Below are 26,441 nucleotides of genomic sequence, written 5' to 3' on the forward strand. Positions count from 1 at the left end.
TACGTAAAGAGTACATAAATTTTTTTTATTTTTTTTATTTTTTATTACTTCTTATTTATTACTTCTTATATATTCTTATTATAATTAATTACTATCAATATTAAACTAATAAAAAAATATTCTAAGTAACACATAGGCTTCTTAATTTATATAACAATTTTATTAGAAAGGAAGTGACTTTAAAATAAATTAACATTATTATACATTGACTTCATCCACCACAGTTTTCTATATATATGTTCAAAAATTAGTATCCAAATCACACAACAAAAGTACACAAATCATTCAGACAAAAAACAATGTCTGTGGACATGATCTATGATGTTCTATTATTGATCCTGTTACCAATCCTTCTTGTGATAGTCTCGTTCAATTTCTTGCGACACAAGCAAGGTTGCAAAAGAGAAAAGAAGCGGCTTCCACCAGGGGACATGAAGTTCCCGTTGATTGGTGAGACAATGGAGTTCTTCAATGCTCAGAGGAGGAATCAATTGTTCGAGAAATTCGTCCAGCCGCGAGTTCTAAAGTACGGAAAGATCTTCAAAACAAGAATAATGGGGTCTCCAACCGTGGTTGTGAATGGTTCTGAAGCAAACAAATTCTTTCTAACCAATGAGTTTAAGTTGGTGAAGAGTTCTTGGCCTTCTTCTTCTGTTCAGCTCATGGGAACTGATTCAATTATGGAGAAAGACGGCGAAAGGCATCGATTCCTTCGCGCCTTGATTGGAACTAGCCTTAGCTATGCAGGACTAGAAAATCTAGTTCCAAAACTATGCAACCATGTTAGATTCTTCTTGGAATCTAAATGGCAGGGTCATGGAAACACAATTAGTCTTTACCGGTCCACCAAAATCCTAACTTTTAGCATAGTTTTCGAGTGCTTGTTGGGAATTAAAGTGGAACAGGGGATGCTAGAGACATTTGAGAGAGTTCTAGAAGGGGTGTTTTCGCCGGCAATTATGTTCCCTGGCTCAAGGTTTTCAAGGGCGAAGAAGGCAAGGATGGAGATAGAAAAGGCTCTTACCAAAGCAGTTAGAGAGAAAAGAAAGGAGATGGAAGAGAATTTGCAGAATGAGAAAGATGGAATGCTTCTTTCAAAATTGGTCAATGGATTGATGCATGGTGAGATTAACGAGAAAGAGGTCATTGATAATGTGGTGTTGTTGGTTTTTGCAGCTCATGATACAACTTCTTTTGCCATTGCTATGACTTTCAGGATGCTTGCAGAGCATCCTGAATGCTATAGAAAGTTACTTCAAGGTAACAATGATAGCTGACGTAGTTTTTTTCGTTACATTAAAAAATTAATATATCTAAACAGATAATTAGATAAACTGTATTTTTAAATTTATTTTTTAAATTTTATTCAACGAATTGTTATTTTTATGCAGAACATGTCGATATAGCGAACAACAAAAGAAGAGAGGAAAATTTATCGATAAACGATGTAAAGAAGATGAAGTATACATGGCAAGTTGCTAGAGAAAGCATGAGATTGTTCCCTCCTATTTTTGGCTCTTTTAGGAAAACAATTACTGATATTGAATATGAGGGATATACCATACCTAAAGGATGGAAGGTGAATTTTATAATAATATTTGCTTCTTATATATTTGTATGTATGGATTTAATTTCTAAAATTATTAACCTAATTATTCACTAAATCACAGTTGAAAATTGTTCAAAATGGCTAGATATATTAGTCATCGCAGTCCAACTAGACTAAAATACATCCTAAACAACCACTCAATATAAAGAATCTAGTTAATTTGATACAATTTAAGTCTGACCAATATAATTAAATAATATATTTATGATTAATTTTTTTATATATAGTTTTCAATTTATCAATTAAATGTGAAGTATTTTATGGCTTATTTTAGGTGCTATGGACAACTTATGGGACACATTATAATGAAGAGTATTTTAAGGAGGCTCAAAGTTTCAAGCCAAGTAGGTTTGATGAAGAAATACCACAATATGCATTTGTTCCATTTGGAGGAGGACCAAGAGTGTGTGCGGGGTATCAATTAGCAAAGATCAATATACTAATTCTTGTGCATTATGTTGTGACAAAATATGAGTGGTTCTTACTTCATCCACAGGAACCAATCATCATGGATCCTCTTCCATCCCCATCCCTTGGAATGCCAATTAGAATTTTTCCCAAGCAAAATTAAAACATTGTATTTGTATTAAATTATTATTGTATCCTTTAATTTACACACATCAGCAATAAGAGAATTATGTATTAAATTAAAAGTTGTCTTGCCATCGTGTGATGTCCTTAAAATGAGGAGCAAGCACATGTTATTAATTAGTTGGACTATTAATTAGTTGGACGTATATGATATATATGCATGGCTCAATTAAATTTTTATTAGATTCAATTTCTAAATGCAAGTTATTAAGCGGAAAATATAAATGATGGGCATGATTAAAATCACTTTGTTTTAACTTTTATGAGTTTATAACTTCCATTTTTGTTTATTAATATATACAATATTCAAATTACTAAAAAAATATTACCAAAAAAATATCATACTTTTTTTTGTTCCTTCTGAATCTCCTCTTAATTATTATTTTTGTGAGTATTATTAACATTTATTTCATTCCCACTTCAAAATGTCATATTCTTCCCAAATACATAGAGAAAAATAAAGTTAAAAGAAATGTATATTGTAGACATTAAAAATTGTATATTAGCATTTTAAATGAAAAATAATAGCTTAAATATATTTTTAGTTTCAATAAAATATTTAATTTATTATTTATTTGGAACTTATAATTTTTTCTTCTCATTTTGGTTCAGTAAAATTTAAGAATAGATACCCTTTTTATTCTTACATGTTATTTATTAGAAGGGCTTATGGTGCAAGCTAAAATGTTGACATGACAGGATATATATATACTACATCAACATTTAACATGATAGGCAAATATTTAACAAAACAAGCTAACAACTACAACTAAAATAAACAACTTTTAAATTATATTAAACTAAAATTAAAATGAAAATTTCTAGGAACTAATAAAATAAAAAAAAAACAAATAATTTTAATTTGTAGTAAACAAAAACTTATTTAAGAGTTTATTTTTATTTTTAGTAACTGAAAAAAGAATGTGACTTTTGTATTATGATATTTTTATGCTTTAGAAGTTATCAGATTCAGGTTTAAATTTTAATTAGATGGTTGTAATTATTTAATGTCGCACTAAGTAGTATTACATAAATCAATTATAATAAGCTCATTAATCCGTTTAAATAAATATTGGGAATTCATTAGTTAGTAACAGAAAGAAAAAAAATTAGTACTACATAAAGATAGTAAAAGAATTAAAATTAATGATGTTATAATCATTCATTATTATTCTCATTTAATTATATAAAAGGAGTACATAGAGGACTGAGAAAGTCACATGGCCTTTCCCAATTTGTGAATAAATTAGCCCTAAACGCTTTTGTTTCACTAGATAACTCATCATTAATAATTTATAAATTAAGTCTCCACCTTCCTCATCGCTTAACGCTTATCACTATCAAATATCAAAACACAAATGAGAAGAAAAACACATGCATTATTCATAATAATAGTTAAGGTCATAGTATAAATATATAATAAAACAAACCTTCGAGAAGCATGCATGGTTATGATCATTAATCTTCTCACAAGTATAATAAGAACCAAAAATAATCCACACTATTAAAAATGCATGTGTTATATACTATTATAAAAGATATTTGGTATAGAATAAAATTTAATAATATAATAATAGTAAAAAGAGTTATTATTCTTGTAAATGAGTTATACTTTAAATAGCACAGTCTCCTCACACTCAATTAAGAGGTTACGGTTTCGAGTTTCTCTATTTTTGGTAAAAAAAAAAGAGAGTTATTATTCTTTATATAATAGAATTTAAATTTTTTTACATATATTTATATTATTTGTATTCTTTATTTAATTCAGAGTTTTTTTTTTACATTTTTTTCTTAAAATTAATTTTAACATTTATAATCATATAAAAATACTTTAATATTATTTATGATAATATTATTTTTTTCTAATTTTATTTAGTTGTTTTTTTATTCTTTTTTAATTAATTTTTACCTCTATTATTATATAAAAATACTTTAATATATTTTAAATTCACATAACAAAATTGTTAGTACAATTAACTTATATTATTTTATGTCATATTTTTTAATGATATAAAACATAAAAATATAACTTACTGTCACATAAATACTTAATAAAATAAATTAATTAACAAAATATTTAAAAATATATAATTTTATATTTTATTAGATATAAAACCATAAATAAATTATGAAAAAATTATAAAAACTGAGATAATTCTTTTATTTGACAAGTATTTATTAATTTTTTAAATTAAAAGTCAATGAGTTATAACTCAAATGACATAGTCTCTCCATATTTAATTAAGAGATTGCGGGTTCGAGTCTCCTTTTATCTATTATCAAATATATAGCATTATATTTGATTATACAATATTTTAATTTTGGACCCCTCCATTCTTAAATTCCTGAGCATTTAGTCTGGAATGTAAAGCACCCTAGGTTGTTAAAATGGCCTAATATAATTATTCCACAATAATTGGTATATTGTATATATACTTTTTTTTTTTACCGAAGATATGGAGACTCGAACCCGCAACCTCTTAATTGAGTATGGGGAGACTATACCATTTGAGCTATTGTTTCTTAACATATTGTATATATACTTAATTAGATCAACATATTGAAAGTATAATAAAAACCAATATGTGATTGTTCATGCATGTAATGATGTAAAATAAAAATAGCATATCTAGACAAGTTCCTATATATCTTTTATTTTAGTTAATTAATTTAATTGTGGGTTCCAGGTATATATATATATAGAAAAACAACCATTTGTACCCATGAACTTTACGAACGCTGACAAAAGTACCCATTAAAAAAGAAAACTAACATTGTATCCATCAAAGATGGATTCCGTACGACAAAAGTAGCCAAATCCTAAATTTATGTTGACCTTTTAATAAAATTCCAGAATTACCCCCACCATTATCTTCAACCCCTCCTCTATTCTTTTCCAAATCTCAAATACCTCCATTGCCTAAAAACCCTAATCTCAATACCTAAAAACTCCAAATTATCATTTTCCTAACCTTAGTCTCAATACCCCCTTTCAACAAATTTCAACCCTCTCTTTATTCTTTTCATCAATTTTACCACTTCCTTCACCAACACGTGTTGATGGTGTATTGAGTTTGTGCTTCCACCACTGTCGCCGGCGGAGCCTTCTCCTCCTCCTGCTGTAACTTCTGGCTGAGAGCAGTTTTGGAAGAGGTAGTCTCCCGATGAGTTGGCACCGTAATCATGATGATGATTGGCGAAGGAGTATCCACCGATGAAGTTCTCGAGCTTGGGTTGTTGGTGATGGTGGTGGTGATTGTTGTCGACATTATTATTGTTGTTGCATGAAGTTTCCAATAGCAGGTTTTGGTTGATGTAGTTGTTCTCCTTCCAATATACGATGATAAAGGAAAATTAAAAAAAAAGAGTAATTTGTAATAATAATAGAGAAATTAAAAGAGAAAAGAAATTATTAAACCTTGATGAGTAGAAAGGTGATGATGATTGTTGAAGGGTTCTTGATAGATGGAAAAAGGAGGGAGGTTGAGAGTAGTAGCGGCATGAGTGGAAGGAGTGAGATCGAAGCAGTTTCCATCATCAGCAGCAGTTACATCATCTTGTGCAGTGGGATTGAATAGCCCAAAACGAGTTTGATGATGATGAGTAGTAGTAGTGTGTTGTTCTTGAGGGGAGAGAGAGAAACCCCAGCAAGTTCATTGAAGCCATAGAAGAAGAAGAAGAAAGGTTAAATTGCTGAATAAAGAGAGAGCTGAAATTATTGAAAGGGGTATTGAGATTAGGGTTAGAAAAATGATAATTTGGGATTTTTAGGTATTGAGATTAGGGTTTTTAGGCAATGGAGGTATTTGAGATTTGGGAAAGAAGAGAAGAGGGGTTGAAGATAATGGTGGGGGTAATTTTGGAATTTTATTAAAAAGTCAACATAAATTTAGGATTTGGCTACTTTTGTCGTACGGAATCCATCTTTGATGGATACAACGTTAGTTTTCTTCTTTAATGGATACAAATAGTTGTTTTTTTCTTTATTATTATTATTATTGTTATTTGTTATTGTTATTGTTATTAAACTGAACATATTTTTTTCATTATTTTTTTCTTTTTAAATTTAAAAATTTCATCTAAATACTAATTAGGGGTGTAATCGGTTTGGTTTGGTTCGGTTTTGGACCGAAAACCAACCGAACCGACCTGATCGGTTGAACGCTAATATCAACCATTCGGTTGGCTGCTTTCTGGACAACCGAATCGAACCGAACCGAACCGAACCAATAGCGGTTTGGTTCGGTCGGTTTTTTTATACCTAATAAACAGAATTTAAAATATCATAAAATAAAGTTTAAAACCTTCAATAAACCAGAATAACAAGAGTATATCACATCCAAATCCAGTACAAATTCAACTTAATTAAATATAAAACAAAGGCAATTAAAAATGTCTAGCAAAACAACAAAAATAAACACACTTTAAACCACAACAGTCACTTTAAAACAAATAAAAACCAAACAGCCAATCAACCACCATGCTTAATCTGAATCCACACCAGATTCATTCTCATCTTCTCTGGTTGGTGCAATTTCTACAAAAATAAAACAAGAAAATCAATATAGATTATAAATATAATCAACAGAATTTAAATTCATTAACAGCTCTAACAGTCCACCAAAACAAGCATCATTAACAGCTCTAACAGTCCACCAAAACAAGCATCATTTAATACTCAAACAGCCAATTCTATTTTATATATACCTTGTTATGTATATGACATTATTATTACAGAAAATTACTCTACACAAATTACTCTAATGATTCAGCCATTGCACAAAATCTTCACATTAAAATCTTCACATTCAGCCTTGTTATATATACCTTGGTTCCTTATCATATTTTCTTGGAATTGAAGTTCATAGAACAGATTCTATGCAGTTTGTCCCAAACAAAATATATAATAGACCTTCTATCAAAATTGGGAATGAGTGAAGCTAAAACAATGCCTATCTCAATGATTTCATCCCTAAAATTACTATCAACTGCCACTTTTAGCCAGTTCATGCATAGTCCACTAAAGCTGAATTCTAAAGCTTGACAGCTGGTGAAGCAGAGATCACATGGGTTTAGAATCTACTTCAAAAATTAAACATCAAACATCATATTACCTCACAAGCAATGTATTCAATGAATGTCTCTATTTTTCATCCACGAAAAAAATTAAAATAAAAAAATAAAGCGATGCATTATCCTGTGAGTTCTTGATGCAGCCAATACAAACAGAATTTCTAGCTACAGAATTTCTAAAAAACATAACCACAAAGGCACAAACAAAATTTCTCAAAATCATAACCACAAACAGAATTTGTAAAAACAATTGTTCAGGTTAAATCAAGCACAATATCACTAAACAGAATCTCTAAAAATAATTGTTCAGAATTTCTAACCTCCGAAGAAGGCATTGTGGAGTTGCTTTCTGCAGGAGATGGCTTGGTGACAGGAGTGCTGCTCGGCGCTCGAGTTGGACTGCGACGGCCACTGGAGTGAGTGGAGTCTTGCTTGGCGACTGGACTGCTACTCGGTGACAGGACTGCTTCTCGGTGAATGGATTGCTCCTCGGCGACGGCGACCCAGCGAGGCAGCGACGGCGACCCAGCGAGGCAGCGACGGCGACCCAGCGACGGCGACCCTGCGAGGCGACCCTGCGACGGCGATGACTGAAGACAAGAAGAGAGGAAGAGAAGCTAGGGTTCTCCTTCAGGGTCTCCTTCTCTCGAGCATGGTGGAATCGAAGGTGGAAGTGTGGAACCGTGGAAGAGAAGAACAGAGGAAGAAAGCTAGGGCTCCGGATTCGCCTCGCGTAAAAGAGAGGAAGAAGGCTAGGGCTGTGTGTTAAGTTGTCCTTTTATACCTAGGTTAAAGGGTAACTTAGTAAAAACACACCATTGAACCCTCCTTTTTCGGTTCGGTCCGGTTCGGTTCGGTTTCTGCCGAGTCAACCGAAAACCGAACCGAACCGATCGGTTTACTTCGAAAAAAATAAAAAAAAACCGATTTTTTCGGTTTTCTAATCAGTTGTTGTAAAATTTGGTTCGGTTCTGCGATAATTTTCGGTTCGGTTCGGTAATTTACACCCCTAATACTAATTAATTAAATAGATACATTTTTTTGTGCCATTTTTTTCTTTATGAAATTAAACTGCCGACAAGGTAAGAATTAGTTGTAATATATTTCTGATGGGTCTCTAGCTAATAGCTATGTTTATTTGATGTGGGTCTGAGGAGGATTGGAGACTTCACAAAAATTGTGTTTTTCATGTTTATTTTGACTATTTGCACTGCAATAAATCAGCAATAATAATACATGAACATGTATGTATGAGTTTGATGCCTCTCTTTCCTTTTTTTTTTCATTTTTTCTTTTTTTGGTTACATTAAAACTATTAAAGGATGGTATCAATTTTTATTTAAAAAAAAAATGAGAACGTCAACTAAATTTAATTAGAAATTAAACAAAGAAAAAATTAACCCAATTTGATGTTAAATGAATATAAAATGATCAACTCACTCATTTACATAAATAAATTTTAAATATTTTATTGTATATTGTATATGTAATGTAATAATTTATTAAAAATAAAAAAAAATAGAGTTTAATTCTGTAATTATTTTTGAGTGGTCAACTTATTTGTCTATTTAAATAAGTATTTGAGAATTTAAATTCTGCTTTAGACATCTAACAATTCATATATTAGTTAAGTTGAAAAATATCATACCAAACACAAAAAATACGGATGTACGTAGGCAGCATTGATATAAAAAGACTGTTGATTTATAAATGAATTATCATAACATTAATGTTATTTGAAAGTGACAAAGTAATCAGTATTTGAGCGTGATATAAGTTAAGAAGGTCTCACCAGCTGGACACCATTATTATTCACTAAATACTTGACAGCATTGCACGTTATTATTAATTAAAAAAAATCATATTTACACACTAAAATTAATTACTAAATTTAATCATTATATATATATATATATATATATATATATATATTATTTTTAATATATATTCTATGACTAATTTTAATAGTTATTTTTTGGGTAAAGTATATTTTTTGTCCCTAAAGTTTAATAAAAGTTTTAAAAATATTCTTAAGTTTTATTTTGTTTCAATTTTGTTCTAAAAGTTTTCGATTTGCATCAAATATATCCTCGACGGCTAAATTTTCAAAAAAATTTAAGACCAATCTAACAATAATGCATGAAAATTATGCTTGATTTGCTTATATTGAGGGTTGTTCTTATGAAATTGTTGTTGAATTGGTCTTAAATTTTTTTAAAAATTAGCCGTTAGGGGTATATTTGATGCAAATCGAAAACTTTTGGGACAAAATTAAAACAAAATAAAATTTAGGAGTATTTTTAAAACTTTTATAAAACTTTAAAGACAAAAAATATACTTTACTCTTATTTTTTATATATACCTAACAAAATTATTATTAATAACTCTTTTTGTCTATCTCTTTCTTTCTATTTGTATACACCAGCACCCTATTTTTGTACACTTGTTTTTATTTGTATAGTGATATTTTTATGATCAATTCAATTAGGTATTTGTATTCTTTAAAAATAGTACGATATTCAATTTTTTATTATAATAATTTTTAAAAAATTAAAATAAACATATCTAAAAATTATGAATAAATTTAATATTTTTTTAAAATTAAATACACATTTAAAATACAAACTAAATAAAACTGAAATTTAAATTTTTGTTTCAGATTTAAAATATTTAATTATTAATATATTATAATTTAAATACATATCTAAAAATTAAATTATTCAAAATTTAAAATTTTGATTTTAAAATTTTAAAATAAACTTTAAACCATCTAATTATTCTATTTAGGCAATTTCTTATTTTGTTTGTTTTGTTTTTTTTGTTTAATTTATTTCAGTCACAAAAAAAAAACCATCTAATTATTAACTAAATTCGTACAAATTAAAACACTCAAAAAAGCAGAGAAATCACGTTTTTTCCCACATTGAAAATTCAGAGGCGCACATCGAAATTTCATAGAAGTCATCTTCCGCCGCCATTCATTTGCGCCACCTTCCTCTTCCGTGCTCATCCTCGACGCTGCCTTCCTCCTTCTCGGCGCTCATTCACAACGCCACATTCCCCTTCGTCAACACTCATCTTCGTCGCCGTCTTCCTCCTCGTCGTCGTCGTTCGTCTACGCCGAAAACTTACCTAAGGTTTGGATGGGTCTCTGACACTATTACTTTTTTTATTATTCTGTATAATTTTTTTTTGAAATAAAAAATCGAATAAAGTGGCCTGAAGAGATTTTCATATATACTGCAATAATGTTAAATTATTTTTGCATGTGCAATTTCTGGATTTTGGAAGTATTTCAAAAATATTTTATGTATAATTTCATAATTTTAGATGGGTTACAATTATTTTTTAATGTTTAAACTTAAATTTTAGATTTATGATTTTGGATGTGTTTCAAAAATATTTTCTGTATAATTTCATAATTTTAGATGTGTTACAATTATTTTTTAATGTTTAAATTTAAATTTTAGATTTATGATTTTGGATGTGTTTTAAAAATATTTTTTATATAACTTAATAATTTTAGATGTGTTACAATTGAAAAAGAAACTACAATTGAAAATATTTTAGTTTGTGTATATAATTATATTCGACCATTCATTACTAGAACGTCATAAAATAGATCCTGCATTTTATCAAAGGTACAATAAGGGATTAATTTTTTTCTAAATGCACTAACTTTGAATTCTTTTTTTTTTTTTTTCTGCAGATACAAATTGAAATATTGTAGCAGAATAGAAGAAAGAAGAAAATCAAATCATGTTACAGAGAGAGAAAGAACGTAAAAAAAGGAAATAATAACTAACTATAAAATGGGTAGAAACTTAGAGAAATTTTAGTTTTTAAAATTTAAATTAATCTTAATTATAAATGTATCCTAAAAAATAGGAATATATTTTAATTAAAAAATAATTAAATAATATTAAAAATTGACTAAAGACTGAATTTTGTTGTATAAGTAGCATTTTCCTTTTATGATCAACCAAGAGTGTGATATTAGTGCCAAGAAGCAATAGCTCAAATGGCATAGTCTTCATACTCAATTAAGAGGTTACGAGTTTCAGTCTCCATATCTTCGGTTAAAAAAAAAAAAAGTGTGATATTAGTGGCGAGAAAAATTAGGAGTACGATTAAATAGAGGAATATAATAAAATACTAAAAAAATATTAAAAATAGAGATATCAATGTCTCTTTAAAAATGTACATAGTATATTTTAGTGATATTATTATGTACATTTATTATTATTTTTTTCAATATAATCATATATTTAAATCATACTATATTATTTATGTATTTCGTCTCTATAAATACGAAGGAAAAACGAGCTAGAGAAAAAGAACATTAAACTAAAGAAAAGATTAAAGATGTTAATTAAACCTTCTCTTATTTATATTTGCATATATATAATTATTTGGTACAAGCTAGAACTAACATTGAATCCGATACCAAATGAGAGATTCACAAATTAAATCAGAAGCTTAGTCCCACATTTTCAAAAATATTAATATAGAATAATAATTTTGATCATTCCCCTTACTTGCCTTTAACACAATGATTATTCAATAATTCTCCTTTCTTGTCTTGAATTGAACCCCTTTCATGACATTTTTCACTTTTTGTGGCCTCAATAGTACAATTTTTTTTATTTATATTTTAATGTGCGATCATGATTTATTTCATTGATCTATTTAAAGTTGAGATGTTGAGTTTGTGAGAACAAAAAACTATAGAAAGAAAATAATTTCGGAGAAACAGAAATAATGTTCTATATATATACTAATGACATTAAAATGTATATATAAATCACTTAAAAAGGCTTTAAAAATTAAATTTTCGAAAACTAAATGAACCATTGAATTGGTAGAAGTAAAAATTCAAAAATTTAAAAGTTCAATTGAGGTTTAATCGAGATTAACATAATAAAAATAATATATTTATGTATAAAATATATTATTTTGAAAAAGTAAATTTTTCTTCTTTATTACTTTAAATTGATTAACCGCAAAAAACTGCAACAGTTTGACAGAATAATTAATTCTTTGATTGAGTTTTTTAATTTTTTGACTCATTTGTGGATAACTAATTTTTTATTTGAATTTAACTGATTTAATGATTAATTTTTAATTAATTTGGTTGAATCAATTGATCGATTCGACCAGATTCTAGTAACAAAACATAGCAAGAGACAAAAAAAAAAAAGCCAAAAAGAATATTTATTGCTTCTCTCTTGCGTAGAAAACACACTTGACACTTTGATAGTTGACAATAAAAATAATAATAAAGGAGAATTGAATAATTTGTTTATCATTGAAATAGTTAGTGGCTATTCAAATTTCAAATTCAAAGTTCAAACCCATGCATGCTCACGTACATACACAAACAAATAAGCATGTCCGTGCAAAAAAAAAAAAAACTAATAAGCATGCAAATAATTATTTATATATATTAGTACCTGCAATTTGCTCCTAATACATGGCTGAAACTATTGAGCTTTGAGGATGGCACCGACATATATATAAAGTTCATGTAATTTTTACCACATACATTATTCATTAATATAACTGAAAATATGCATGCATTATGCCTCCTCCATGCCATTGTGACCAAAAAAGGGAATCTTGGTCTTCCTAAAAACCTACACCAAATTCAACCTCCCTATCCCTACCTATATATAATATAATAAAAAAAAAAACAATTTTTCAAGTTTAATTAATTTTGTGAAGTGTGTCATTCCATCAAGTAATGTTACGTAAATAAAAATTAATAGTTTTAAACTTAAACTTACTATTATGTTGAGATAGAGAAAACCCTTTATTTCCTATTTGATGAGTTTTAGTTAAATGTTTATATATAACTCTTTTTCTATAAATTATACAAAAAGTTGGTTTTCTAGTAGAACCATTATTTTGATCCTGATGTTTCATAAATCTTAAAATGTTGCTTTTTTGGCGATGGGTTATAACTTATAAATAAGGGGAAATGCTACTTATACAACACAAATAAGTCTTTAGTTAGCTTTTAATATTATTTAATTATTTTTTTAGAAAAATATATCCCTAATTTTTAAATATATATTTATAATTAAACTTAATTTAAATTTTAAAAATTTAAATTTCAGTTATTGTTTCATTTCTTCTTTTACGTTAATTCATATAAAAAATACGGTTTCTTTTTCTTTCTTTTATGTTATGGTATAAATAAGAGTTATGCTGTTATTTCGAAATAGTTTTTCCGAGAATCTCTCCAACAAAAACCACTCAAATTTCGAAAATCTGACTATCATCAGAAGATTCCGTCAAACAATAACAAAGATGCAGATAACTGCCACAGAAAAACTCAATAAATACAAGTGACTCATTCAGTCAAACATACGTAATTCATTCCAGATTCCTCTGAATAATCTAATACTCTTACTTATTTGAGTGATGGAGTTCCTTTGCAGGTAACCGACGCTGCCGCTCTTACAAGAAGACAACGTCGTTCCTTCCCCTTGATTCAAAGAAAGCGAGGTCGAACACCAGCAAAACAAGCTATACCTTGGAACAGTTATACACGCAGGAACAATATGTAATGTACATTTTCATCATAAATTTAGCTATAATATTCACTTTTTATTCGGCTCAATTCTGCAACAAAGAAATTTCGTATAAATAATATATAAAATTATTATAACTATGAAACACAATTCATTGAATTATTATATTTGCTTGTCAAATATATTTCGAATATTGTGTCTCTTATGTCTAACTGTATCTCAATAAACAAAATCTTTTCAAACATATTTATACACATCTAAATATTATCACGAGTCAGCATGTCTAACATTATTCTTAACTTATATTTTTAAAATGAGTTTCGAAATATATATATTATTTTTATTAAAATAAAAAATTATTTTAAATACTTTATATAATTAAAAAATATTTAAAATATTTGATAATATTAGCTTGTAGTTTAGTATTAATAAAATATCAAAAATAAAATAAAATCTTTTAAAAAAATATTTTATATTTGATATATATATATATATATATATATATATATATATATATATATATATCATGTTTTTCTACCTTACAAAATATGAAATTAGTATGTTCAAATATTTTTTTTCGGTCGAATGGAGTGCACAATCAAAGCCTAAGCTGCATATTCAAGTGTTTTTTTTTTATTTTTTATTTTTGTCTTTGCACCAACATCTTCAAGTATTTTGTGTTCTTATTCGTGTCCATTCTTGGTAGCATTACAGTAAACTAAAAAATTTATTTAACAACATCACATCTTTACTCTTTTCCTTTTGGGCCCATACAGCTTGTTTATTTGGGTCAGACTGAGAATCATCATTGCCAGTTTGGTACTTGCCTTTTGTTTTAAAATAATAATTCTGGTTTTCTATGTGGGCTTCTTGGGTTTGTGAATACTAGTGAAAAAAAATAAATATCTACACTTTGAAAAAAAACAATTCCTATCTTTTGTTTTTGAGTGAATATCCTATCCGATCCCTGAGAATTATCTCGAAAGGACAAAGAGATCCCCAAGAAAAAACACCAAATTCGGCCCCTGATATTTTTTTGACTGATTAGTCCCTGTGAAAAAAAACAACATTGAATTTTTTTTTGCACAGGAGCCTCATTGTCCTTTTGAGGTAATTGTCAGGGACCAGAGTGAGATTTTTTTTTGTCAAAACCTCGTTGTCGAGGTAATTGTCGGGGGCTATTTTGGATTTTTCTCTTTGTTTTTTTGAGTGGTAATGATTGTTGTGAACTTTAGACATTAGCTGTAAAGCCGTAAAGGCATAACCTCACTTCCCTCCACACCCAATTTCAATTTGAAACCACATCACATTTACATATAAATACATACATATACACATATTTATGTAAACATACACAAACATTGAAAGCAACAACACCATTCATTTTATTCATAGTTTGTCTAACCACCAATCCAATTTCTCCTTTGAAGATTGAATCAAACCATCTACCATTCAGCCATGCCTACTGCTACTTCAAGAAGAAAAAAGCCTAACAAGTTCAAGAAAAACTCAACTTTGACCAAAACCAACCACCATTCTTCTCCTACTGTTCAACCATTCCAAGGTATGCATGCATGTTTCTTATCTCTCTTTATCATCTCATCATCAACCATTTCCATTCTATATGCTTTTGTTATTTCTTGCTTTAGGCTCTTGTAAGGAAGAAGAGCAAGGTTATTTGGAACCCTTTGTGGTAGTTGAACACAACAGTTCATATCTTAATAGCACAATGGAAGTATATCTCAATGGGGATTTGAAGGAGGTAGAGACTCATCAAAATGTGGAAGAAACTTGGACTAAAGAAGAAAATGAGGAAGTGGTTGTTGTTTCTGTTGAAGTTGCTGCTGCTGATGATGATGATGGTGGTGAAAGTGACATCAAAGATGAACAAGAAATAGTACTAAAAGAGGAGAATTCAGAAGATGTTTCTGATGAATGTTTTGAGCATGTTGTGTCTTCTTCACCTAATGATGAATTCAATGGTGCAACAAAAGAGGCTCAATTTGATGACAACAACAATGAATTGACCTCAGAAACTGTAGAATTGGAATTGGAACTGAAAGAAGAACAAGGGGAAGCTTTTGAGTACATCAATGATCCATCTTCGTTTTCTGAGAATGATGATTCAAGAGAGCCTGAAGAAGAAGTAGTTGAAACAGTTATTAAGGATGTGAAGGTTCTTGAAGAGGAGGAAGAGAATGTTATGCATTCAAATGTTACAGAATATGTGTTTTCTTTAGAGAAAACAGATGAGAATGATAACAAGGTTTCTCCACCAGTTCCAATTTCAACTCCAACTAAACAAGAAGAAGAAGAAGAAGAAGAAGAAGAAGAAGAAGAAGAAGAAGAAGAAACAGCAAAGGGAAATGAGAGATCTTTGGTTCCACCCTATGAAAGTTCTAAGGAGGAGTCTTTTCAACCATTGCCAAATGTTCTTAATGCTGAAACCACCACTGTCACTGTGCAAAGGGAGATTCAAGTGCCTAGTAGCACTCAAAATCAGGTATTTAACTTCATATTTAAACGATTTCGTGCAAAGATTCTTGCTGCAATTTGAAATTTATGTCTGCACTTTGGTTAGAGTTTATGTAATGATATTGTTCTTTATTTTTGTTTGAAAGGGCATTGTCTCTGTAGCTCCAAGGCAGTACACTTCTTGGAGCAGTTGCTGTGGAATCTTTGAGGTTCTAAGGGGTGGTGGTGATAGATGATTGATCCAAGGTGAGAAAATCATAGTTAATGTTATGTTATCATAATTGGCTGACAAATTATGCAGATAGTTCTATATTTGGATCTTTTAACTATTACCATTTTTTTGGTCTGTTTGAGTAGAGTCCCATTGTCTATGCAGATTATATATCCATTTTCCTTTCTAATTTTGAAGCTAGATTTTGCTTTAAAGGGTTTTCTATATTGTAGTTAGTGATACCAATTACTTAACTAGATTGATGAGTAAGAAATAGGAATGTTTCATGCTTAGTGTAATCATTAATGTGATTAATAATTTCCAAGGTTTCATACTAAACAAGGTTAAAAGTTCAAACAGAGCTCTTCTTGTAACATTATTTTGGAACCATTTTCTAATCAGAAAATTTGATTTTTGAATGTTGTAGGGGGGAACTTCTTAGAAGGTTGAAACCTGAGGGTTCGCTCAATCATTGACTGTCATAGTACCTTCCAAAGACCAAAGGAGACTAAACCAAAATCAGTTGTGTGTATACCAAGTTCTCAGACATTGTATCTGTTTGCTTTAATTGCTTGCCTCCAGCGTGGTTACATTCCATTGTTTCATTTCAAAGACCAAAAATATATAGACTATGCAGTATACATTTCAGGTGTTTGTACTGAATTTCCGAGTGGCAATTATCACCAGAAAATTGCACCTTTTCTTTTTCCCTCTATGATGTGAAAATTGCTTTACAATTACTACATTAATATATGTGGCAGCATCAAAAGCAGATATGATATGAGGCAGCACATTCTATGTTTTAAGGCACATGATCTGCGAATTTTCCCGTCATTAAATAGTTAAATTTGTCCTAAAAAATTACTCGTTTTTTAAATTAGTTTCTGAAAATTTTTTTAATCAAAATCGTTATTAAAATATTTTAAACTAATCACATCAATTCTTCCATCATTAACAACGTAAAAGTTTGCTAATATAACACGTTAAATGACATCAGAGACCGTAGCACACAATTAGCATTCTTAATTAGCTGCTAACATGATAAATTTATAAAATTAGATCAAACTAACCCTAAATTGGAAGAGATTTGATCTAATTTTATGAATTTATCATATTACTAGCCAATTAAAACTATTAAGTATATATTATGATGTCTCTTAATATGTCATATTAACAAATTCCTATGCTATCAACATCGAAAATGACAGAAAAACTAGTGTAATCAACTTAATATATTTGAAAGTCAAATTTGATTAAAAGAATCTTTTCATAACCAATTTAGAGAATTTTCACTTACGAAGTTGACGTTTTATTCATATCACTATGGAATAGACTTTCAAAGAGGATCGATTTTAGAAACTTGTGACATTGGCAAGAGAAACTTGTGAAATATCTAAACAAAAATGACATAACTACCAAGAGAAACAAAAAAAAATAAAACGTAATCTCAACTCAACTCTGCCATTGACATTAGATCCAAACTTCAAAATGAACTATATTAGACTCATAATCAGTACAAAAAGACAAAACCTAGCATCTGCATTTAACAGAGCATTGCTCAACACACAATTCTGTTTTAATTCCTCAGAAAAAAGTGCTAACAACCAACAAGTATTCCAACTTTTCAACAAGAAATCAAAATTCACAGGCTTGATAAACATTAAGCCATATAAGAAACCATCATCGTCATTATTTTCATGGATCAACCAAAATTGAAACACATTTTTTTTTGTAAACATAAACCCTAGTAACATAAAACCTAACCTCTAGAACCCTCCCGCATCATTCAAATTCTAATCCTTTTTCTTCTCACCTACGTTTTCCATAGAAGACACAGATCACAGCAGCAGCTGCAACAACAGTAGAACCAGCTGCCACCATAGGCCACTGAACATTCAAACCCTTCACCCCTTTCCCATCCCTAGCAATAACCCCATTTCCTTTCACTCCACCATTCACAGTATCAACCTTCTGGTTCAGTCCTCTGATCACATTCTCAGCCACCCCTGCTTCTTCCTTCAACCGAGCAACAAACAATTCCAAGCTCTTTTCTCTCTCCTCAGACTTCTTCAGTGCCTCCTGCAAGCTCAGTTTCTCCTTAACCCACTCCTCCATATCCGAGCTCTTCGACTTTGCAAAGTTCTCCACTTCCTTAATCTTCTGCCCTAATTCCAAAACCTCCTTTTCCTTCTCTTGAATCTTCTCCCTCAACTCCTCCTCAACCCTAGTCCACTTGTTCCTCTCATCAATATCTTTTTTCTCCAGAGCCCCAATTTTCTTCTCCAAATCCCTAATTTTCTCTTCACTCTCAGATTTGTCCTTCTTCAGCAATTCCACCTTGGATTCGTTCTCCGATAGCAGCTTCCTGAGCTCAGCGGCCTCAGCCGCCAACTCCTCGGCGGCGCTAATATCCGATATGGTGTCATGTTGGAGCCTCGCCAACTCTGTCTCCAGCTCCGCCGCCCTCGCGGCGATCGCACTTGCGACCTTAGTTGCATCGCGCGACTGCTCCAACTCCTTCTCCATCGCGAGAACCTTCTCTCTCATCTCATCGCCGTCGCTGCGGAGTCCTTCGTTCTCCATCACGAGCTTCTTGATCTGCTCCTTCCTCTCCGCGCTCTCGCTTGCAAGCTCATCCCTCTCCCTCTCCAAAGCCTCGATCCTCGACCGTTCATCGACACCATTCGAGAAGTTATCTTCCGCCATCGTTTCAACGCTCTAACTCTGCAGAAACAAAAATTGAAGAAGTAAAAAGAAGAGAATCTAAATCAACATCGCAAAGCAGAACAAATTGAAAATACGACGGTGCTGTTTGGCCACCGAGAAAATTTAAAAATGAGCAAAAGCATTGAAGTAAAGTAACTTGAAGTTATTGATAAAAGAAAAATCAAGAAACGATCGAAGATTTTTGTTTTCAAAAATTTTCTGAGCAAGCAAACAGCGGAACTGAGAATTGTTGAAGATGGAGTAGAACCTTGGAGTGTGCGGTAAGAAGAGATTGGGGAACGAATTTTCCGGGAAAAATGGGAATGATTTTCCAGGAAAGCGACAAAAAAGAGTGCAGAGTGTAAGAGTGCGGTTTAGGGTTTGGGGTGGTTAGTGAGTGAGTGTGTGTGTTTCAAAATATCTTCGCTTTATCCTTTTCACTTTTCAAAAAAAAAAAAAAAAAGTTCCTGCAAAAATTGAAATGGAAAGGGAAACAATGAATAGAATCTGATAAAAGGGGAAGAGGATTATCACGAATAATTTATTTTTATTTATGTATTGGAAGAGTAATTTTTTATTTTTAATAATATATAAAAAAATTAAAAAACTAATATTTTTATTAAAATTTGGTTAGTACTTAGTTAATAAAAAAAATGAGTAATTTTTTATTATTATATAAAATTTTACATACATCATTAAAAATATTATTGATATCTAATTAATGGGTATAAATTACAAAATCTGCTGAACTAGCACACCTCATAATACATTGTTGATGTTTGTTTAAACTTTGGCAACTATTATGGGGTCAAAGATCTCATAAATAGTAATATTTTGGGTTTTTTTTTCATTTGACTAAAAATAATGAAATTAATTTGATTGAATTATTTATAATTTCTTTTTCAAGTGAGAGCATAATAAATGAAATAATGAACGGCTGATATATTAGAATGAAATGCTCCATTGAATGTGGGGTTAATGTCATGTACAGCTCTTCATACATGTTACTCTTTTTCAGTGCTTCAATTCGATTTCGCTTCTTTTTTTTTTTTTCTTTTCTCTTTTTCAAATTAAGCGCTCAATATTAAAAGTGAAGAATTACAAAACTGCACAAGAGAAAAAGTGGAATTCATAATAAAAATAACATCCAAATAACATTTAAATTTCAATTTATAGAGATTTTACTTATTAACCAATCATACTAAAAAATTTTATTCTGTGTTTTATTAATTATTAAACTTTATTTTTTTAGTTTTTTTTTTTTTTGCCTAGATGAGTAATCATATTGAATAGTTGCACCCTTGACATCTTTTAGAAAAAATAAAAATTTATTCGTAGATATTTTTGTCTAAAATTAATAACTAAAATATATTAGATAATTTGATTAAATTAATTTTTATTTTTAGAGAATCATGCATCCACGTATTGGATTTGGACGAATATTGAGCCCTTTTACTCATCATTTTTGTCAATATTTTCTGGGTTATTAAAATTGTTTTTGGTCAATGGTCACATCAAATAATTAGTATTCAAATTTTTTTTTTTGCACATTAGTATTCAATTCAGTGTGGGAACTATCATATCAAGTGTGTGGACTTTTGGCCCAAAGAAGGAAGGCCTCAACTCATTCTTTAACAATCATTTTCGTTTATGATTTCTTGTTGACCCTAAGCGAAAAAAAAAGGAAAGAAAAATTTTGATTAGGTGGTTAACCCCTCTGACCAGAGCAGAAAAATTAAGTGGTTGACCTATGAATAAACATATTAATAATTTAAAATACATTTACAACAACTTTTTATGTTGGTTATTCATTAACGGTAAGTGTAAAAATAATTTTACAAATATATTTAATTACGTAATATTACGTAAATAAAAATAATTATTTTTTATATTAATTGTGAGAATAATTAAAAAAAAATAGATGTAATTGTACGACCGTGTAAAATTAAACTTTCGTTGTTGTTGTTGTTGGAGTAGTAGTAGTATACATGGTGATTATAATGAGTAATAAAGTTAATTAATCAGTGATTATTTATGACATAGCCTACGTACCTTTGCAGATTGATTAGATGGTTAACAAGTCAAGAAACTAGAGAGAGGAATTCATGACTTCATGCTGTTTCGGTTGTATAAAAGGCTTTTTTTTATAAATTATATTTTTTTCAAAAATTAGTGTTAAGGAGTTAATAAATTTTGTATTTTATTATTAATTAATTATTATTAATATTTTTAATAATGTGAAATTTTATTTAATAGTGTAAGATTATTTACTGATCAAATTTTAATAAAAATACTGACTTCTTAAATTTTCTCTTATTTTATGTTATACGCTTAGCTTCTTCTGAATTTTAGATTGTTTTTTTCTTAAAACTCAATCTAACGAATAACTTTTTTAAACTAATCATGGTTGTCCATGACGTAATGAATTCTCCCTCAGTAATAAATTTTTGCAAAAAACACTAATTTCATAAATAAGTATATAATTATATTAAGTATATATTAAAATTAATAATTAATATAAAATATATATTAAAATATAAAATATATATTAAAAATAAATTAAATTACACAAATATACAGTGATTAATTTTGATAAGATGGTGGTAGTAGGGGTGGCAATATGTACCCTATCCGCGGGTACTAAATCTGACCCCACCCGGTAGGATTGCCAACCCGATCCGCAGCGGGTAGGGTAGGGTACGGGTAGGGTTTTCGTGTCGGCCGGGTAGGGTGCAGGTTGAGCATCAACCCTACCCGACTAACCCGCACCCTATATATGTATATATTATATACTTATATAAAAATATATTTTAAGTGGATGTTGAACTAAAGACTTCTCATTAAATACAAAAGATCCTTAGTCATTAAAAGAAGATCATTAATTGATAATTTAAAAAACTTTTTTTTACATAAAAGTCAGTTCTATTTTAAATTATCATCAAGTTATATAATAACGTTGCATTTTTTTTATAACTCGCGAGTAGAGTCGAGTACCCGCGAGTTAAGAGCAGGTAGGGTTAGGGTTGAGATATTCTCAACCCGCGGATAGGGTAGGGTTGAGTTTATATAAAAATCTCAATCCGCGGATAGAGTTAGGGTTGACTCCAAACCCTACTATACCCTACTCATTACCACCCCTAGGTGGCAGTGCAGTCTAGTCATGAACCATAAATTCATAATTCTCCAGAAAAGACGGAGGCTAGCTTGCTGTGAATGTGACTGTCCCTAAGACTTTGCTATACTTAAAAATAAATAAATAAATAAGAGACACAAAATAAAAATATAAATTTATGAATCTCTCCTCTTTTAAATTATTCATTCTTTGTTTTTGTATGTTAGATTAAGTTCTTAATGTTGGCAATTAATGAGATATTTCGTTTAGTTTTTTTCATAGTTTGTCTGTTTTATATTCATGCATCATCAAATATAGAGACACATGACACTCGGAATATCGATAAGCTTATGAAATATAACAAATTTATTATGAACAATTTTTTTTTTTTTAAGCTAAGGAGTGTTAGCTTTCTAGAAAATAGAAGAAAAAAAAAGTAATTTTTCGTTTACTTAAAAGAAGAATCTAACTAAAAAGTTTAACTAGGGTTTTAAAATATATATTCTTGGCATCTAACAAAAGTTGCTGCAGCAGGATTGAAATGCAACTCCAATTCTCCAAATGAATTATGTTTCAAACTCAATACTAAAAATTGAAATTTGCACCTAACTGTTTATTAATTTCACATTTGAAGATATGTCCCTATAAAATGGACTATTTTTTTAAGTCAAAATCTTGGAAAAGAGATTATTATCTTTTAATATTAGTTTTTTTCACATGCATGTTATTATAATGATATAAGTCACCAACCATGTAATTTTATCTTGCATCTTTGAAAATCCACCTCGGATAATAACACAAGCCATGTGAATTCTTTAGCCCAACAACTTGGATCCTCTATCTATTTTCAGTAATTTATAATGCAATGCATTTCGATTCTAAGTTAATAGCTAAAACACTAAAAAGTCAAACAACCCTGTTCTAAAAAAAAAAATTATATTCATACTATTTTGTAATACATTGTTAAATAAATATTTATTATGATATAAATGACAAATTTTTATTTTTTTATTTCTTATTAATTACACTTTAATATAAAAAATAGAAAATATATTAAAAGTGGTGTATATACTATATAACATTCTTTTTTCAAAATCTTCAAAATAAAAAACTTTTCTATTACGGTCCAACCCAACTGAGCGAAATTGCCGCCCGACTCATAGGTAAACCGATCTGCACGGGTGGGTCAAATTATGTAACCCGCCGGGTCTACAATCCGGACACGCGTCCTGGCTGATAGCTGTGGGAAGCGAAACTTTATGGAAGGAGGCCTCCCCTCGTGGGGCCCACCCACAAACAAGGTATATAAAGGAAGGGTCCTACCCTCCCCCAAGGTACGTCACCATCACTTTCCCTCCTCACCACCTGCGCTCTAGACTGATTTGATCGTCGGAGTGTCTTTGCAGGTGGCACCTCCTTCACTCGTAAAAAACTCGGGAAGCCGGCTGCTCGCGCTGCTCACTTCCAGGACCTTAGGCTGAAGCAGGGACTCAGCTTTACACCTAACTAGTTACCCCAAACCGTCCGATACCCGACCTACCGAACACTTTCCAAAATAAAAAGATGAAAAGAAGAGAGAAAGTGGCCAATGACAACATGTGTATGTTCTATTTTTCACTTTTGTAATAATAATAATAATAATAATAATAATAATAATAATAATGTGATTTCTATCCAGATTTTTGGACAAAATAGGGTGGCCCACTGGACCAAGGTGGAAAAACCTGCAATATTAAAGCCCACTTACACATGAGAAGGAACATCACATGTCATAAGCTTTCACCCATTCATTCTAACTTTACCTCAGATATCATCAACTGAAACCAGATGTATGACACATTCACATTTTTCTTAAAATAGACTTACACTTACTTTCCATTAATCACATTTTATTTCATCAAAATAAATTTAATAAAATATTTAAAAAAATAAATAATTAGCTCCAAATATAAGATAAAGATAAATGAAAAAAAAATTCTAACATTTCTCATCAATTTAAGGTGAGTACGTACGCCAAAAATAACCATGCTATGATAATAAGATCCTGATGATGAGTAATAGCAAGTTACTAAGCATAAGACCGCAGATATTAATAGCATACGGATAAAATAACATGGTAGAAACTAGAAACTAAAAATTGAAGTGAAGTTAATTTCATATGAAATTAATAATAGAGAGTTATTAAATATTTGATAAATTTAACTAAATTATTATTTAACAGCTCTTAACTATCAACTCCATATAAATATAACTGCACCTAAATTTATACCAAATAACATAATAACTAGTAACCGCCCCCAAAAAACAGGTACAAAATTAAATAAATAAATCTAATTAAGAAGATGGGAAATATTTTCCTTGATCCCAACGAGAGTACAGAAACAAAATTAAGAATCTAACTAATGAGCCGTTGATTGATGATGATTAAGTAGAATTAATCAATTAATTAACCTCGAAGTTAAGGTTAATTGGTGTTTTGGTGGAGATTATTGTGAAAGAAAGCAGCAAGAGCCCTAAGAGTGTTGAGTTGGCAGCGAAGAGAGAGTATGTAACCGGCGGTTTCATCGAAGAGCTTCTCAACTCCTTCTACTGACTCGCCACCTGGCACTATCTTCTTCAATGCTTCAATCTTTCTCTCTACCTCTTCTCTCTCCTCTTCTTCTTCTTCCTCTTTCTTCACATCGTCATGGTCTTCTTCTTCTTCTTCTTTTTCTTCTTCTTCTCTCCGCCGCCTCCGGCCTCGCCGTAAAACATGCAATGCGGCCTGCTTCTTGTCGTGGTGGTGAAATGGTGGTGGCATGGTGATCGAGATTATCTGTGGTTCTTCTGCGTTGTCTTCGCCTTCTCCCATTGTTCTTGTGAGTGTAAGAGAGTGTGTGTGTGTGTGTTTATTATGAGAAGAGAGGGAATTAGAAGAAGAGGGATAGAATGGGAATTAAATAATAATTAAAATTTCAATCAATTACAAATTGACAACGAAGCTATGGTCCCACTAGCCACTGGGGTTTTTTATATTTGCCCTCTGAAATTTTTTCCATTATTTCCAGTAATCCATGATCCTTGTTACCTCCAATAAATTAAACTGTTCAAATTTTGAACAACAATGCTAGAAATTAAGAGGTATCAGCCAAAAATCAGCTAAATGTATTTGAATTCAAAATTTTTGCGTAAATGGGTTTATGTTAGGCATTAGGATGTTTCTTCTACTAAGTATCAGAATATTTTTTTTCATACTAAATAGATGTTTTTTTATATATTTTATAAAAATTTTTATATACTAAAAATCGAGATTGTTGGAAGTTTAATTTGGAGTGAGAAACAATTAATATCAAATATTAATTTGGAGTGAGAAGCAATTAATATCAAATATTATAAATTAAAAACAAATAAAATTAATTAAATATAATTATAAATTAGTTAAGTTGTTTACTTTTTAACTGATCAATTTTGAATCATATTTTGCGTTTGTAATATTTTTTAAAATAAAATTTCAATTTCCGATAAATTAATCATGCATTGTCTATCAAACTGAAGAACTTAATATTTCAATGGCTAACCATGGGAATTGGGAAGAACTTAATATTCCATAAACAACTTCCTTTTTTCAAACAAAATTGACAATATTTTTTTAATAATATTGGTTAAAAATATTATTAAATAATAACACATATTATTTTAATTTTAATAATTTTTTTTTAAATATTATAACCACCGTAAGATTTATTACATTTTTAGTCGTGTGTGATGTTACGTTATTGTATTTATATTTACGTGATTTGTCTTTAGCAGCTGTGGACAAGCTAAATAGTGATAATTAATTATTATATTTAACAATAAATTAAATCATATCATATTTAGACATGTATGCATGACATATATTGCATTTAAAACTCTGGATTTTGATCGATTGATGTGAGAGATATTTATAAAAGACTTGGATACTTAAGTTAATTTGTGTTTTAAGAGATATAAGAATTAAGATGAAAATGTCATATTTTAAAAGCAAAGTATTACTCCTTATATATAGTATTGAGTGCATGCGATAAACCTGAAAAGATTCACTAATTCTATCCTAAATACGTGCCTGATCTTCAAAGACGACATCTGAACGATTTCTATTTAATAGGA

At 29.9% G+C, this 26,441-nt stretch overlaps 3 protein-coding genes and 1 long non-coding RNA gene across 5 annotated transcripts; 2 read left to right on the plus strand and 2 right to left on the minus strand.

Moving 5' to 3' along the window:
• The first annotated feature begins 281 nt into the window (after positions 1-281).
• Positions 282-2,238, plus strand: LOC112764134 (taxadiene 5-alpha hydroxylase-like). The gene is made up of 3 exons (XM_025809669.2): positions 282-1,260; positions 1,392-1,579; positions 1,884-2,238. The coding sequence occupies exons 1-3, from the start codon at positions 300-302 to the stop codon at positions 2,178-2,180; spliced, it is 1,446 nt and encodes a 481-aa protein (XP_025665454.1). The 5' UTR covers positions 282-299; the 3' UTR covers positions 2,181-2,238.
• Positions 2,239-6,491: 4,253 nt separating this feature from the next.
• LOC112765359 (uncharacterized) lies at positions 6,492-8,018 on the minus strand. Its single transcript, XR_003183681.2, has 2 exons — positions 7,594-8,018; positions 6,492-6,737 (listed from the first exon to the last, which is right to left on the minus strand). It is a non-coding gene; the product is annotated as an uncharacterized lncRNA (long non-coding RNA).
• A 5,503-nt stretch (positions 8,019-13,521) lies between these two features.
• LOC112766732 (uncharacterized) lies at positions 13,522-17,210 on the plus strand. Of its 2 annotated transcripts, XM_072222188.1 has the most exons (5): positions 13,522-13,841; positions 15,240-15,373; positions 15,459-16,312; positions 16,431-16,530; positions 16,923-17,210. In XM_072222188.1, the coding sequence occupies exons 2-4, from the start codon at positions 15,268-15,270 to the stop codon at positions 16,518-16,520; spliced, it is 1,050 nt and encodes a 349-aa protein (XP_072078289.1). In that variant the 5' UTR covers positions 13,522-13,841; positions 15,240-15,267; the 3' UTR covers positions 16,521-16,530; positions 16,923-17,210. The 2 variants fall into 2 exon arrangements, with proteins under 2 accessions (XP_072078289.1, XP_025668408.1); XM_025812623.3 differs by lacking the exon at positions 13,522-13,841 and having other exon boundaries at positions 14,961-15,373.
• Positions 17,211-17,965: 755 nt separating this feature from the next.
• Positions 17,966-19,689, minus strand: LOC112764283 (peroxisomal and mitochondrial division factor 2). Its single transcript, XM_025809846.3, has 2 exons — positions 19,470-19,689; positions 17,966-19,219 (listed from the first exon to the last, which is right to left on the minus strand). The coding sequence occupies exon 2, from the start codon at positions 19,199-19,201 to the stop codon at positions 18,305-18,307; it is 897 nt and encodes a 298-aa protein (XP_025665631.1). The 5' UTR covers positions 19,202-19,219; positions 19,470-19,689; the 3' UTR covers positions 17,966-18,304.
• Between the last annotated feature and the right edge of the window lie 6,752 nt (positions 19,690-26,441).

The sequence above is a fragment of the Arachis hypogaea genome, chromosome 17, assembly GCF_003086295.3.
Source record: "Arachis hypogaea cultivar Tifrunner chromosome 17, arahy.Tifrunner.gnm2.J5K5, whole genome shotgun sequence".
In the NCBI taxonomy this organism is placed as follows: domain Eukaryota; kingdom Viridiplantae; phylum Streptophyta; class Magnoliopsida; order Fabales; family Fabaceae; genus Arachis; species Arachis hypogaea.

Coding starts and splice junctions, on each gene's coding strand:
- LOC112764134 (XM_025809669.2), top strand. CDS start 300: ATGTCTGTGGACATGATCTATGATGTTCTATTATTGATCCTGTTACCA. Junction 1,261..1,391: donor CTATAGAAAGTTACTTCAAG/GTAACAATGATA, acceptor ATTTTTATGCAG/AACATGTCGATATAGCGAAC. Junction 1,580..1,883: donor CCATACCTAAAGGATGGAAG/GTGAATTTTATA, acceptor GGCTTATTTTAG/GTGCTATGGACAACTTATGG.
- LOC112766732 (XM_072222188.1), top strand. CDS start 15,268: ATGCCTACTGCTACTTCAAGAAGAAAAAAGCCTAACAAGTTCAAGAAA. Junction 15,374..15,458: donor TACTGTTCAACCATTCCAAG/GTATGCATGCAT, acceptor TTCTTGCTTTAG/GCTCTTGTAAGGAAGAAGAG. Junction 16,313..16,430: donor CTAGTAGCACTCAAAATCAG/GTATTTAACTTC, acceptor TTTGTTTGAAAG/GGCATTGTCTCTGTAGCTCC.
- LOC112764283 (XM_025809846.3), bottom strand. CDS start 19,201: ATGGCGGAAGATAACTTCTCGAATGGTGTCGATGAACGGTCGAGGATC.